The 14,529-nt window shown below is 41.9% G+C and overlaps 1 protein-coding gene across 1 annotated transcript in view; it reads left to right on the top strand.

The window, feature by feature from the left end:
* LOC119427411 (CUB and zona pellucida-like domain-containing protein 1) overlaps positions 1-14,529 on the top strand; it is a 35,923-nt gene that overhangs the window by 6,743 nt on the left and 14,651 nt on the right. The window contains exons 4-6 of the mRNA XM_037695020.1: positions 126-184; positions 1,725-1,915; positions 9,521-9,924. Of these exons, the coding sequence (XP_037550948.1) occupies positions 126-184; positions 1,725-1,915; positions 9,521-9,924 (654 nt within the window). The remainder of the gene's footprint in view (positions 1-125; positions 185-1,724; positions 1,916-9,520; positions 9,925-14,529) is intronic.

Raw genomic sequence — 14,529 nt, forward strand, 5'->3', positions numbered from 1 at the left:
TTTACCTCCATATCAACAACATGCACCGTTCATTACTTATTTACAGGAAAAATATTGCATTTGCTTGAAAACACGTTTCATTTACCTAAAGTGTGTAAATATTTTGATTTTCTGACGCTCTTCAGGTCCTCCATATATCAGTCTGAAATGAGGTGCGTTGTAATGGACGTAAAGAAGGAACAAAGTGAGTCTAAACTAGAAACAAATTGTGCAAGATCCTTGTTTCAACATTAGACGTTGTCGGCCTATTAGCAAAATATCTTCAAACCACACAATAGGTCTTAATGAAACTTTAAGGTTTCATTGGATGCGGATGGCTGTGGCTGAGTGGTTAGAGCAGTCGTCCTCCAATGTAGGAGTTGGGGGTTCGATTCCACCAGCAGTCATATGCCGAGGTGTCCCTGGGCAAGACACTGAACCCCTCATTGCCTCTGATGTGTGTCCCATCAGTGTATGAATGTGATAAAGCTCTGATTATTATTTGTATAGATGTAGTAGAGTGCTGTATGAATGGGTAAATGAGGGCAAAGATGGTAAATGGACTGTACTTATATAGCACCTTTCTATTTTATCAAGATACTCAAAGTGCTTTACAACAATCTGTGCCTCATTTACCCATTCGCACAGCACTCTACTAGATCTCTACAAAGCTAATTGAACAAATCATTCTAAAAAGACTAATCTGTACTTTAGATCACATTCATGCACTGATGGGACACACATCAGAGGCAATGAGAGATTCAGTGTCTTGCCCAGGGACACTTTGGCATGTGACTGCTGGTGGATGTGAACCCCCAGCTCTTGAATTGGAGGACGACTGCTGTAACCACTCAGCCACAGCCGCCCCAGCTGATTGTAGTGTAAAGAGCTTTGAGTATCTTGATAAGATAGAAAAACGCTATACAAGTGCAGTCCATTTAAAAGGAAGTCTTCATTGAATGTGAAACTACAAATGATTAAACTTTGGACTCTGATTCAAGATGGCCTCCCAAGTTAACTGGTATTAGGCAAAACAAACATGTCTGTAACATTTACAGAAACTGAGCTTTAATTCGATCTGGTAGTAGCTGAGAGTCATTCACAAAACTCATTGAGCGTGGCATGTCAGGAGGATACGACTTGAAATCACATGAAGTTATTTTCAAGCTTATGAGAAAGAGCTTCTTAATATGACATGATTTTTGTCTAAAACTTGGGTGATGTTGATTCTTTCAAGGAAAGCTAGCAATTTAATTCTTCCTGAACTTCTCATAATTTACAAAACAGGGGCAGCTGTGGCTGAGTGGTTAGAGCAGTCGTCAACCAATGGGAGAGTTGGGGGTTCAATTCCACCAGCAGTCACATGTTGAAGTGTCCCTGGGCAAGACACTGAACCCCTCATCGCCTCATGTGTGTCCCATCAATGTATGAATATGATCTAAAGCACTGATTAGTCTCTACAGATTCAGATTGTCTTTGTAGAGATGTAGTAGAGAGCTGTGTGAGTGTGTGTGTTGAGGTAAATGAGGCACAGATTGTGTTGTAAAGAGCTTTGAGTATATTTATTAGACAGAAAGGTGCTATATAAGTACAGTCCATTTACCATTTATCTTTCACTGTTCTTGATCAAAGTCTTTCAGACTTCCTAAAGGGTTTTTTGTTTGTTTGTTTATATTTGCTGCTTTTTTGATTCATTTTCTGTACAGTCCTTGAAGCTGACTAATTCATATCTATCCTTGTTCCAGTTAAGGCCACAGTGACTTGCACTGAATCCATAATGAAAGTAGAGATTGACAGGTCTTCCTTCTTTGGGCTTAATGAGGATCATCTTTGCCTCAGTGACCCCACCAACACCATTTGCAACCTTAGGAGACACTCCAACAACACTCACTTGGTTGCCATCATCCCCCTCAATGCTTGTGGCACTCAGATTGAGGTAAGCACCTGCCATCTGATAAAACCCCAACTCTGGGGGTATTGTTTAAAATGAAGATAAAAAAAAAAAAACAGTGCAGTGATTTGCAAGTCTTATGAAACTATATTTTATTCACAATGGAACATTGTAAACATATACAACATTTCAACTAAGAAATTGTAACATTTTAAAATATCATTAATTTGAATTTGAAAAACCAGCCACTAGGGAGCACAAGCCAGCGTATCTCTTCTGCTGGTATCAAGCCTGGGTAAAAGGTGAGGGTTGTGTCAGGAAGTGCATCCGACATAAAACACTTTTGCCAAAACTATAATGCGAGTTCATCAAAGTGAACCCATACTGGATCGATCAAAGCCCGGGTTAACAACGACCACCATCAGTGCTGTTGTCAAACAGGGTACCAGCAAAAAATGTGCTAATGTTAGTCGAAAACCACAATGAAAGAAACGTGGCAGGAGACACAGGAAGAAGAGGAAAGTCAAGAATGTAGAGCTGACGGTTGCAACTCTAAATGTGGGGACAATGACAGGCAAAGGTAGAGAGCTGGCTGACATGATGCAGAGAAGAAAGGTAGATGATTTATCCAACAGATCAAGAGGAAGGGCAGCAAGGCTCGCAGCATTGGAGCAGGGTTCAAACTGTTTTACCATGGTGTGGATAGAAAGAGAAATGGAGTGGGGTGGTCCTGAAGGAGGAGTTGACAAATAATGTAGTAGAGGTGAAAAGAGTGTCAGAACGGGTGATGTGTCTGAAGGTAGAAATAGACGGTCTGATGCTAAATGTTGTTAGTGGTTATGCTCCACAGGTTGGATGTGATGAGGAAGCGAAAGATCAATTTTGGAAAGATCTGGATGAAGTGATAGAGTGTATTCCCAGGGAGGAGAGAGTGGTGATGGGAGCAGACCCGAATGGACATGTTGGTGAAGGAAACAGAGGGGATGAGGAAGTGATGGGTAGGTTTGGTGTCAAGGAAAGAAACCAGGAAGGACAGATGGTGGATTTTGCCAAGAGAATAGAAATGGCTGTAGTCAACACCTTTTTCTAAAAGAGGGAGGAACATATGCCCCTTTTCCATTAGTAACAGTACGGCCTGACTGGACTCGACTTAGCCTGGTTCCAAGGCTTTTCCATTAGTAATGGTACATAGAACTGATCCCTTTTCTCAGAACCCTTGGCTTTGTGGTTCCAACTGGGCTAAGTAAGTACGAAAACATGATGTCAGAACACTATCGGTCACTGATTGGTCGGTGGCGGAGTTACGGATCTTTCAGAAACATTTCAAAACACTAATCCACCATTTGCAATTTCTCGGACCGAAGCAGCAGCTGGACCTATTTTAAAGATTTTAAAAACAATAATGACAACACCTTGGTCTAATGTTGAAGTGCTGGCATTTTTGTGCTTGGTGGCCGACAGCAAAATTCAGAGCGAGCTGGATGGAGCTCTACTTGGTCTACCTAGGTCCTCTCCCCTGGAGACTCGTAGCCAAGCCAGGCAGGGTGTTACCTTCCCAGATCCGAGCTCTGCTGGTCACCATGGAAGATCCTCCGAGGTACTTACGGGCTCTGGATCCCGGCTTTGCGTGCTCCGAGCTCTGCTGGTTACCGCGAAAGATCATACGAGGTGGTGACTCGCAGAAAGCCGTTGCCCAGACCCCAGCCTCGTGTAATCATGAAGGACGAACACGAATAATGGCAGACAGGCGGACCGGGTGTGGGACGGACGTTGGAAGTGATTTTTTAAATAAACCATTTTTTTTATATATATACATAAAACGTTTTTAAAAATTGCTTCCACCGTCCGTCCCAGACCAATCCCAGTCCACCTGTCTGCCGGAAGTGGAGTTCAGCCTTCATGATTACACGAAGCTGGGGTCTGGGTAATGGCCTTCTGCGAGTCACCAGTAGAGCTCGGAGCTAGGAAGATGACACCCTACCGTCCTGGCTCCGAGGCTCCACGGGAGAGTACCAAGTGAGACCAGCAGAGCTGGTAAAAAAAATAAAAATAAGGGGGGGGGGGGTTTGCGTTGATGATTAAAAAAACAATCAAATAAACGGTGCCAGCTTTATCATGAAGTCCTGTTTTCACTTTAATGACTGTTAACTCAGCTGAAAATCATGAAAAGACACAAAATTATTGCATCTCTCAGGAATATTTCCCTCAAACATGTTTAAAGAAAAGATACAACCTTTAGTTCAACTTTATTTTAACCCACAAATGTACAAATAAAAAAATAAGAAATTTAAAGCAAAGCTAAAAATAAAAATAAATATATGTGAACAAGAAACAAAACCACACATCTAACTGAACAATAAAACTAGACACAATGAGTGCAAATACATGAAATGATGAAGAAAACTTATAAAATTTTAAATATATATGTTTTTGTAGAATCTGATTCATCAGACATTTAATGGTGAACTAAAGTTAATTAGCAGGATTGCTTACTTATATATATATATATATATATACATATTAGCGATGGGGCCGATCCGATTCAGTATGGGCCTCCAATACCAGCATAATTTATGTATCGGATTTTCCGATCCTCCTGCCGATATTTCCGATCCATGATGCATGTTGGCTTCAAACTATGGAATGGATTTCCTGAACGGAGGCGTGTCTCATGAACCCAGAGTAATAAGACCCACCTCACATTCAGGAAATCCAGTTCATAGTTTGCAGCAGCTACAACGTGAGGACTGAGTTAGCAGCACTGTGGCTAACAGCTAACAAACTTTTCATCTAAACATGTCCGCTGTGTGGAAGTATTTTACACTAAACACACAAAACAAGACAGCAACGTGCAATGTCTGCAGAGCCATAGCGCCACATTAAACCACGTTAAAGTTAGTTTTACGATGGTCATTCGAGCTCCGGGGCTTCAGCGGGGCGCTGCTCTTTACTCAACCGGAAAGAAGCGACTCGACCCCGGTCAGCCACGTCCAATCTGCCCCGCTCAGTCCGTCGGTCTCTGAGGAGGGACAGACTGAGCGCGGCTGCCTCAAATCAGGCTGCTGCTTCAGATTGAACAAGAAATAGACATCGATGAAACCACGGAGCTCAAATGTTTACAGAGAAGTTGATAAACATCATGATTCATGACCAACCACTATCAGTTTTAGAAAACGAAGGATTTCACAGCTTTATATTTGCATCCAAGATATAGTTTACCCTCCAGGAGATATTTATCAGTTAAACAGTAAACAATCATTAAAAAAACCTTAGATTTGAAAATTATATATAAAAAAAAAATCCAGCTACATTATAAAGTGATGTAAAATACTAAAAACAGGAACATGTCTGTTGGTTTATGCCATGAACTGAACAGGTGTTTGAAGCCATTTAACATTTTATTTAATTTAATTCATTCATTTAAAAGAAACAAACAAACAAAAAATCATGAAAAAGAAAACACTGAATGAAAAGAGTGCAGAAAGAAGAAAAATCTTATATCTGCCCCTTATTTAAAAAAATATAAAATAACTTTAAACAATCACTTAAAATTAATCACTTTAATATCCACTTTAAAGCTAGGAATAAAAACAAACATGTTTTGTGTTAGCAGAATTTAATTCTAACTTTAAAACTTATCCAAAATTAATAAAACTTACCTCAAGTTGCCTTTTTGGACAAATCAGAGAAGAAGACCAAATTGTAGAAGCTGAAGAAGGACGAATGTTGTGAGAAATTCAGAGAGGAGCTGTTAAAGGCTCTGGATGGTAAGAAAGAGCTTCCAAATGACTGGACTACTACAGCAACAGTAATTAGAGAGACAGGTAGGAAGGTACTTGGTGTGTCATCTGGACAGAGAATGGATGATAAGGAAACCTGGTGATGGAATAGTGAAGTGCAGGAAGTTATTCAAAAAAAGAGGTTAGCTAAGAAGAAATATGACAGTGAGAGGACTGAAGAGAGGAGACAGGAATATAAGGAGATGGGACGTAGAGCAAAGAGGGAAGTAGCTAAGGCAAAGCAGAGAGCGTATGATGAGTTGTATGGGAGGCTGGACACTAAAGAGGGCGAGAAGGACTTGTACCGACTGGCAAGGCAGATGGATCAGGCTGGAAAGGATGTGCAGCAGGTTAGGCTTGTTAAAGATGAGATGGGATGGGATGGTAATGTTCTAACAAGTGAGGAGAGTGTGACAGGAAGATGGAAGGAGTACTTTGAGGAGCTAATGAATGAAAAGAATGAAAGAGAAAGAAGAGTAGAGGTCATAGAAACTGTGGACCTGGAAGTGAGAAAGATTAGTGATGATGAAGTCTGGAAAGCTCTGAAAAGAATGAAGAAGGGGAAGGCAGTAGGACCTGATGATCAGTGGAGGTTTGGAAATGTCTTGCAGAGATGGCAGTGAGGTTTTTAACTCAAATATTCAATGGCATATTTGAGAGTGAGAAAATGCCTGAGGAATGGAAAAGAAGTGTGCTGGTGCCCATTTTTAAGAACAAGGGTGATGTACAGAATTGTAGCAACTACAAGGGTATTAAGTTGAATGAAGATCTTGGAGAGAGTTGTGGAAGCAAGATTTAGACGAGGTGACTGTGAGCAGCAGTATGGATTCATGCCAAGAAAGAGCACCACAGATTCCATCTTTATTTATATATTAACCAGTTCTAGAATTGTGCTGCTCAAGGTGGCTGCATGTTGGAGCATCTCTGTTTCTTTCATTCTGAGATTTTGCTTTTGGAAACTTTAATCCCTCTTTTTCTGGATGTAAAGCACATTTTCTGGATGATTGTTTCCTCTGGTATTGGATGCTGTGCAGCTGGAAGGATTTTTACTGAAACTTTTTTAGTTTTGAACATTTTTTATGATGCGTAACCATGGCAACAAGGCAGTTTTCTACAACCAAAAGCTGATCAACATCTCAAAAGCTCAAATAATATCTCAACTACAGCCCCAAATCTCAAATGAGTTGAAAGGATGTTCTGTGGACGCATTCTCATCTACCTGCCAGCTGTGCTCGACTGCCTGACCATTGAGATCCTGGAACAAGCAGGAAACACGGCTCATGACAGTGGAAGGACAGGTTCGTCCCTCGGCACCTACAGTTGGCTGTCTGCAGTGATGAGGAGCTTGGCAGGCTGCTGGGAGGAGTGGCAATAGCACTGGGAAGAGTTCTGCCCAGCATTTGGGTGGTCCTACAGCCCGGGGAAACCGAGAGACCAGCAGAGTCTGGGTGGACAGATAGGACAACATCTGCAGCCAGTTTCTTAGGATCCACTGTGGGATGGACCTTTACAAGAGATCCTTCCAGTCTACAGCATCAGTATCTATAACATCTCTTAATGAAATGAGGATAACGAGTTACAACAACAAAATAATTTCCTTTTGGGATTAATAAAGTATTTTTGACTTGAATTGAATTATTTAACCAGGCAAATCCCATTGAGATAACAGATCTCTTTTGCAAGGAAGGCCTGGGCCTGAAGGCAGACTAACATGCATGTTTTTGATCTGTGGGAGGAAACCGGAGTACCCGGAGAAAACCCATGCAAACACGAGAAGAACATGCAAACTCCACACAGAAAAATCCCAGGTCAAACTGGGGATTGAACCCAGGACCTTCTTGCTGTGAGGTAACAGTGCAAACCACTGAGAAGTCATGCTGATACAACTTTGTTTTGAGGATCCTGACAGAGAAGTACAGAGAAGGTCAGAAAGAACTCCAATGTGTCTTCATGGATTTAGAAAAAGCATATGACAGTGTGCCGAGGGAGGAGGTGTGGTATTGCATAAGGAAATCTGGAGGGGCAAAGAAGTATGTTTGACTGGTACAGGACACGTATGAGGACAGCAGGACATGTATGAGGACAGCAGGACAGGACAGTGGTGAGATGTGCTGTAGGAGTGACAGATAGCTTCAAGATGGAGGTGGGATTGCATCAAGGATCAGCTCTGCGCCCCTTCTTGTTTGCTCTGGTGATGGACCAACTAACAGATGAGGTCAGACAGGAATCCCCATGGACAATGATGTTTGCAGATGACATTGTGATCTGTGGTGAGAACAGGGAACAGGTGGAAGAGAACTTGGAGAGGTGGAGGTATGCACTTGAAAGAAGAGGAATGAAAGTCAGCCATAGTAAGACAGAGTCCATGTGTGTGAATGAGAGGGAGGCCGGTGGAACAGTGAGACTACAAGGAGCAGAGGTCACAAATGTGCAGGACTTCAAATACTTGGGGTTCACTATTCAGGAAAATGGTGAATCCAGCTGATCAGAAGTCCTAACTCTTCTTTGCTGGATGAGAGCCTATGTTATAAAAACTGTATATAGTTTTGTAATGTGTAAGCTGCTCATACCATAGACACCAATGCTCCCCCATACTATCAGAGATGCAGGCTTTTGAAATGTGTTTGAAAAGACATTTTTCATTTTTTAGTACAGAAGATGTGGCATTCATACAAATTCTGAGAAACTTTGATGGAACTGCTATGTGGCAGCCATTTTAAAATTTAGATGACAAAAATGCCTACGTTTTTATATATGTATGTGCAGGGCTGAATTTGTAAACCAACTGATGAAGGAACACAAATAGTGGGCGGTCCAGTAGTGGTGGTGGGGGTGGGGTAGGGTGTGTATCTTCAAAGATGTGGTTGTAAGAAGAGTTTGTTCAATGACTTGATGAGTTTTGTTCAGAGACCTTTTCACTCTAGGTCATGTGACCTCAGAGCTGCAGTTAGAGGTTGTGATGAGTCCTGTCAGTGTTCTTCAATAAGAAAAATGACGTCTTTGTTTGCTATTTATGTTGCCATGGTAACTCAAAATGCCAATAAAAGTAATTGCACACATCACGGTGCCGAGCCAGTCATTTTGATATAACTTTTGTGGGGGGACACATTGTGGTTCAGGCCTCATTAAAGTTGATAGAAGAGAAAGACCCCTTATGGGTGGATAATAATAGGAACTGCCTTCAGGTAGTCTCCAAAAAGAGTTTTAATGTCCATCCATCTGACCACAGAACAGTTCTCTACTGTTCTTCAGTCCATTTGAAATTAGCTCTGGTCCAGAGAAGACGGCAACAGTTCTGGATGGTGTTCAAATCTGGCTTTTTTTTTTTGTCTGATAGAGCTTTAAACAGTGGATGGCATGTCAATGATCTATGGAGACTTTCAGCCTCGTCCTTGGAGCTCAGAGTTTTCTACAGATTCTTCAAAGCTGTTGATGAGATTATGAACTGTAGATGAGGACCTCAGAATCTGTCCATCTTTAATTCTGAGAGATCCAGTCTCTGAAATGCTCCTTTTCTAACCTGACCGCTTCCTGACCTGTTGCTATTTAACCTCATCAGTTGTTTCTTGTGTTACAAGCTTTCTGGATTTTTGTTACCCTTGTCCTGTCTTTTTTAGTGTTTCTTCCATTAAATTTAAAACAATTTTAGACCTTTTAATCCTGAAATATTGTACAGTTTCTCAGTTTAAACATATGATATGTTTACTGTTTCACTGTAAGCAAAAGATGGGTTTATGAGATTTGAAAATCACTGTTTTATTTTTATTTACATTTTATACAAGGTCAAAACTTTTCAGAATTTGAATTGTACACCCCCACAGTACTTCTCTGTCATTTTTATTCATTTAACCCATAATGGCTCACTCTACAGGAAGATGACGATTATCTCATTTTCAAAAATGAGATCACATCAGTGGATGAAACCCCAAATGAACTGATCACCAGGAAGCACCTGGTAGAAGCCCGGTTCTACTGCCAGTACCAGAAGCGTGGGAATGTGACCCTGGGCTTCACGGCACACAGAAAGAATGTCACAGTGTGGGAAAAAGGCTTCGGCACGTTCACCTATCAGTTTGAGTTCTACTCAGACAATCAGTTCAGAACCATGATCAGTCCAAACTCCTACCCTCTGGACTATGACATCGGAGAGAGGATTTACATGCAGTTAGACGCCAGCGATTCAGTCAACAACACCGAGATGTTTGTGGAGTCCTGCAGAGCTGCACCATACGATAACCCCAACTATCACCCAACCTATTCCATTATTGAGAACGGGTAAGCAGAGTACAAAGGCCATCAAAGTTTTCAGCATCTAATCCAAACATTAACAGTGACAGATATCTAAACCCTGCAATCACAGACTGATAAGGCCTGATATAATTGGCACAGCGTAGCAAAAATTTAGTTTGATTTCTAGAGATCGTGTTAAGAAACTTCACTTGGTAGCATCCAAACCCCCTCTTTAGAAATCACTTTGGTAGTAGGAAAAAAGAGCAAAGTTTCTGAGGACTTGGGGCCATTTAATAAATGTTCCAAGATTAAATATGATCATTCCAGTTCAGGCCAATGCAAATCAGATTACATCCGATTTATTCTAAATAAACACTGCTGCACGTTTCATTCTCTAAAATTCATTTTGTTGGTTAAGTACAGTCTAACCAAAGGGTGCCCAATATGTCGATCGCAATCTACCTGTCAGTCGATCGTGATCAACCAGTCGATCACAAAGGTATTATGGGTAGATAGTGCGGCATTAACAAACTAGACGTCAGCCGATCATCCATCTATGAAATTTGTCTCTTGATTGACAGACAGGGCAGCCAGTCTGAGGCCCCGTTTACACGACGTGAAACGTTCGGCCGTTCATTTACACACAACAGTCTCTGAAACTCAAGGTTTCTGAGTCCAGGTCTCAGAGTGGAGGTTTTCAGGGGAACCCCCTATGGAGGTGTAAATGGACTGTACTTATATAGCGCCTTTCTATCTGATCAAGATACTCAAAGTGCTTTACAAAACAATCTGTGCCTCATTTACCCATTCATACAGCACTCTACTAGATCTCTACAAAGCTAATTGAAAAAATCAATCTAAAGAGACTAATTAGTACTTTAACATAATCAGTGCTTAATTTGTAAACCAAACTATGCCTGAATGTAAATAGGGCGGGGGGGGGGGGGGCTCAGCTCGCACCCTCACCCATACCACTTGCACCTTCCCCAGTACTATCTCCATTGCCACTGCCTTCATGTGCTTCAGTTCTCTGTTGTTAAGTTGTTGTTTTGAGGTCCTGTCTGCTCCGACGACCTCCCCAGGTTGGTTTGCTTGAAGGGATCACAAGTCTTTCTTTTAGAATTAACAACACTTTATTTCTGAACACACTAATGTATGAACAAGCGTACAGATCTGGAGAATTGTTGTTGCCTGCTCTGCCCCAACAATTCTGAAAGTGATGAGCTGTACATTAGATTTTATACTAAGAGGTAGTGCCCTCCTCCGTTGGGCAGGCCAACGGCCACATTTTTCTATCTAATCACTCACAGCTCCTCCTGTCCTAGTTACACATGATATTTTCTTCAACTGAGTATCATGTGCACCCCCAAGATTAGCCAACATAATGATATATGTAATATATATAATATATGTAATATATGTGTAGTGAACTAAGCCTCAGGTCAAAATCTGGCCCTGAGGGCCTTCCTGGGACAAGAACTGTTATTTCATTGATTTGAGTCCAGAAACACAAATTAAGCTCATCCAGAGACTTTCTAATTGTATCCTGCACTGATCAATTGAAAGAACACTCTCTTTTTATTATCATTACTATTTTACAATATCTTGATAATCAAAAGTGTGTTTAGTTCAAACCATTTTAAATGTTGAAGTGAACTACTCATTTTAAATCAACTGTGAAACAGTATTAATGATTTTTAATCCTCATTCAAAGTAGAAATCAAGTTAATGTCTGTTACAAGAGTAATGATGCATTTTTGATTTTCTGTCTGAAATTAGCAAGTTGTAAGTCGGTCAAAAGTGAAGGAACGGTCAAAAACATGTTTATTGGAAAGAAATGTCATGTTTAACTTTTTCAGATAGATAGAAGAGGACTGGCTCCAAAAAGTCTAATTTCTTCAAAACATCTTTCTGTCTGTTCTTAAAACAATCTACTCTTTCTCCTTGACTTTTAATGACCCTCTTACATCACTAAAACCACACCCCTGTTGGTTCGTTTCGACCAATCAGGAAGTTCTCAGAGGAACCGGAAGTGACCTCTTTAAAAGGGTCAACACTTCCTAGTTCCAAGCAGAATGCAGAACAACGGGAACTACGCAGAACAAAGTTCCAGAAGGAAGAACAAAGTTCCGAGTCTCGTGGGGATTATGGAATCTTCCACATCTGAGTGGAACCTCTGACGGACTCACAGCTCATGTGAGTCCACCCGTGAGGTGAGCTGCTGTTGAACGAAGTACCGTCACTACTCCGGACGGTTCTCTGCTATCCTACGGAGACGCTGGAAAGGTAGCGTTAAATGGAACTCCGTACCAGTGGAGACATCTTCTACAGGTAAAGAATCGATTTCCACTACCGAAGTGTACCAAGGTAGAGCTGGGTTCGAATGGAGGGTGCCGTTCTTCGTCGACACATTTTCCCTCACACACCATCTCTCTCCATTTAAACTTCATTTTCCCATCTTTAAAACTCTTCTATCTGCCAGTAATTAATCCAGATATTTTCAGAAATGTCTGTTGTAAAGCTGCAAGTGATACCATGGCCGTATGGTTCTCATTGTAAAGCAAGTTAATTAAGCTGTTATTGTAATCAATCTGCCAATTATTGTAAATGTGTGATGTGTTTTAAATCGTTTTAATTAAACGGCTCACTGTTGTTGGTGAGTCAGAAATTAAAACACGTTTCCGTCCACATTTAATCATTCAAAACACGATAGAACTCAGTCCAGAAAAATGAAAGAATCCGTTTAAATTATGAATAATATCTGACAGGTATATGTTCATTACATATGTATAATATATAATATAATATATACATAATAATATATATAATATATGTAATATATGTAATAATATATATAATGATATATCCCATGCCAAGATGGCCACGCTCAGAGCAGTTGCAGCTTCACAGGCTCCCGGTACCATCCCAGTTTTTAGAAGTTTTGATATTGACTCTGTGCCTGACTCCGCGCGATTTATGCGTGTGAACTATAGCCGAACCGAACTGATGAGAATAGGAGCGGATTTGCCACGAAATATAGCAGAAATCATCAACAAACTCAAAACTACGCTCAGCAGAGTGCAGATCTTAAAGTCATCTACCTGGAAGCTGCAGCAGAGACGTTCCAGTGGGCAGAAGAGGAAGCGCTGCTCCCGGCTTAAGGGGAGAGGATGCCGGGCAGGGGTTATGGTGAGGCTACGAGCTAACGTTAAAGCCGGTAAACTCCCCATGCCGTCTCTCTTTCTGTCGAATGTCCGCTCGTTGGACAACAAGGTGGATTTACTTCATCTGAGAACAGGCGCCTCAGAAGAGATGAAGAAGTGTGCGGTGCTTTGCCTCACGGACACGTGGATTACAAGCGAAACGCCGGATACAGTCTTCCAGCTGAATGACAGACTTTTTTTTCCAGCGGACCGCTGCAGCGAGCTAACGGGGAAATCACGGGGAGGCGGAGTATGCATTTACGTGAGTAAAGGTTGGTGCACGAACTATGCTGTTGTAAATAGCTCATGCTCGAAGGCTTTGGAGCAAATAACAGTGAAATGCCGGCCACATTATCTACCCCGCGAGTTCACAGTGACTTTCATCACAGTTGTTTAGATTCCTCCGGACGCTAATGCTAATGAATCACTACAGGAGCTTCATGATATCATCAGCTCGTTGCAGAGAAAACACCCCGAGGCTCTTTCCATGGTAGCCGGAGACTTTAACCACGTGAATCTAAAGGACTGTCTCCCAAGCTTTAATCAGCATGTGACGATTCCAACACGTGGAGACAAGACGCTGGACCGTGTTTACACGAGCGTAAAAGATGCATACAAAGCCGAACCCCGCCCCCACCTAGGACTGTCAGACCACATCTCAATCTTCCTGGCTCCTGCTTACATGCCCCCGCTGAGACGCTCCAGACCGGTACAAAAGAAAGTTAAATGCTGGATCCAGGACAGTGGCCCCATACTGAGAGATTGTTTTGACCGAACAGATTGGCAGGTTTTCAGAGAAGCTGCTGAAAATGGAGGATCGCTTGATCTAGTCCAATACACATCCTCAGTTCTGGGTTACATTAGTACATGTACTGACACCGTCTCCACTATCAGAAATGTTAAAAGCTACCCAAACAGAAAACCTTGGCTGAATGCAGAGGTGCGTACCCTGCTGGAAGTCAGGAACACTGCCTTCAGGTCTGGAAACTCAGAGGAGCGGAGTAGGACAAGAAAAGAGCTGGTTGCTGGTATTAAGAGAGCCAAGGCTACATATGCACAGAGGATCGAGGGTCAATTCATCTCACAAGACCCTCGGAGCATGTGGAGGGGCATTAAGTGCATAACAGATTATAAAGGAAGGAGCGAACAATGCCCCAAAGACCCATCTCTGCCTGATGCCCTCAACAAGTTCTATGCACGCTTTGAAAACCCAAACAGACCACCCAGCACCAGACTCACCACCGGATGAAGAGCATCTCAGCGTAACCTCAGCAGAAGTAAGGAGTACCTTCAGGAGGATTAATCCGCACAAAGCAACTGGCCCAGACAGCATCCCTGGAAATATGTTGAAGGAATGTGCTGATCAGCTCTGCAAGGTGCTAGCAGACATCTTTAACACTTCACTTACCCTGGAGACAGTTCCCACCTGCCTGAAGACTGCCACCAT

This window comes from Nematolebias whitei, chromosome 2 (assembly GCF_014905685.2).
Source record: "Nematolebias whitei isolate Nwh7 chromosome 2, NemWhi1, whole genome shotgun sequence".
Taxonomy (NCBI): Eukaryota; Metazoa; Chordata; class Actinopteri; order Cyprinodontiformes; family Rivulidae; genus Nematolebias; species Nematolebias whitei.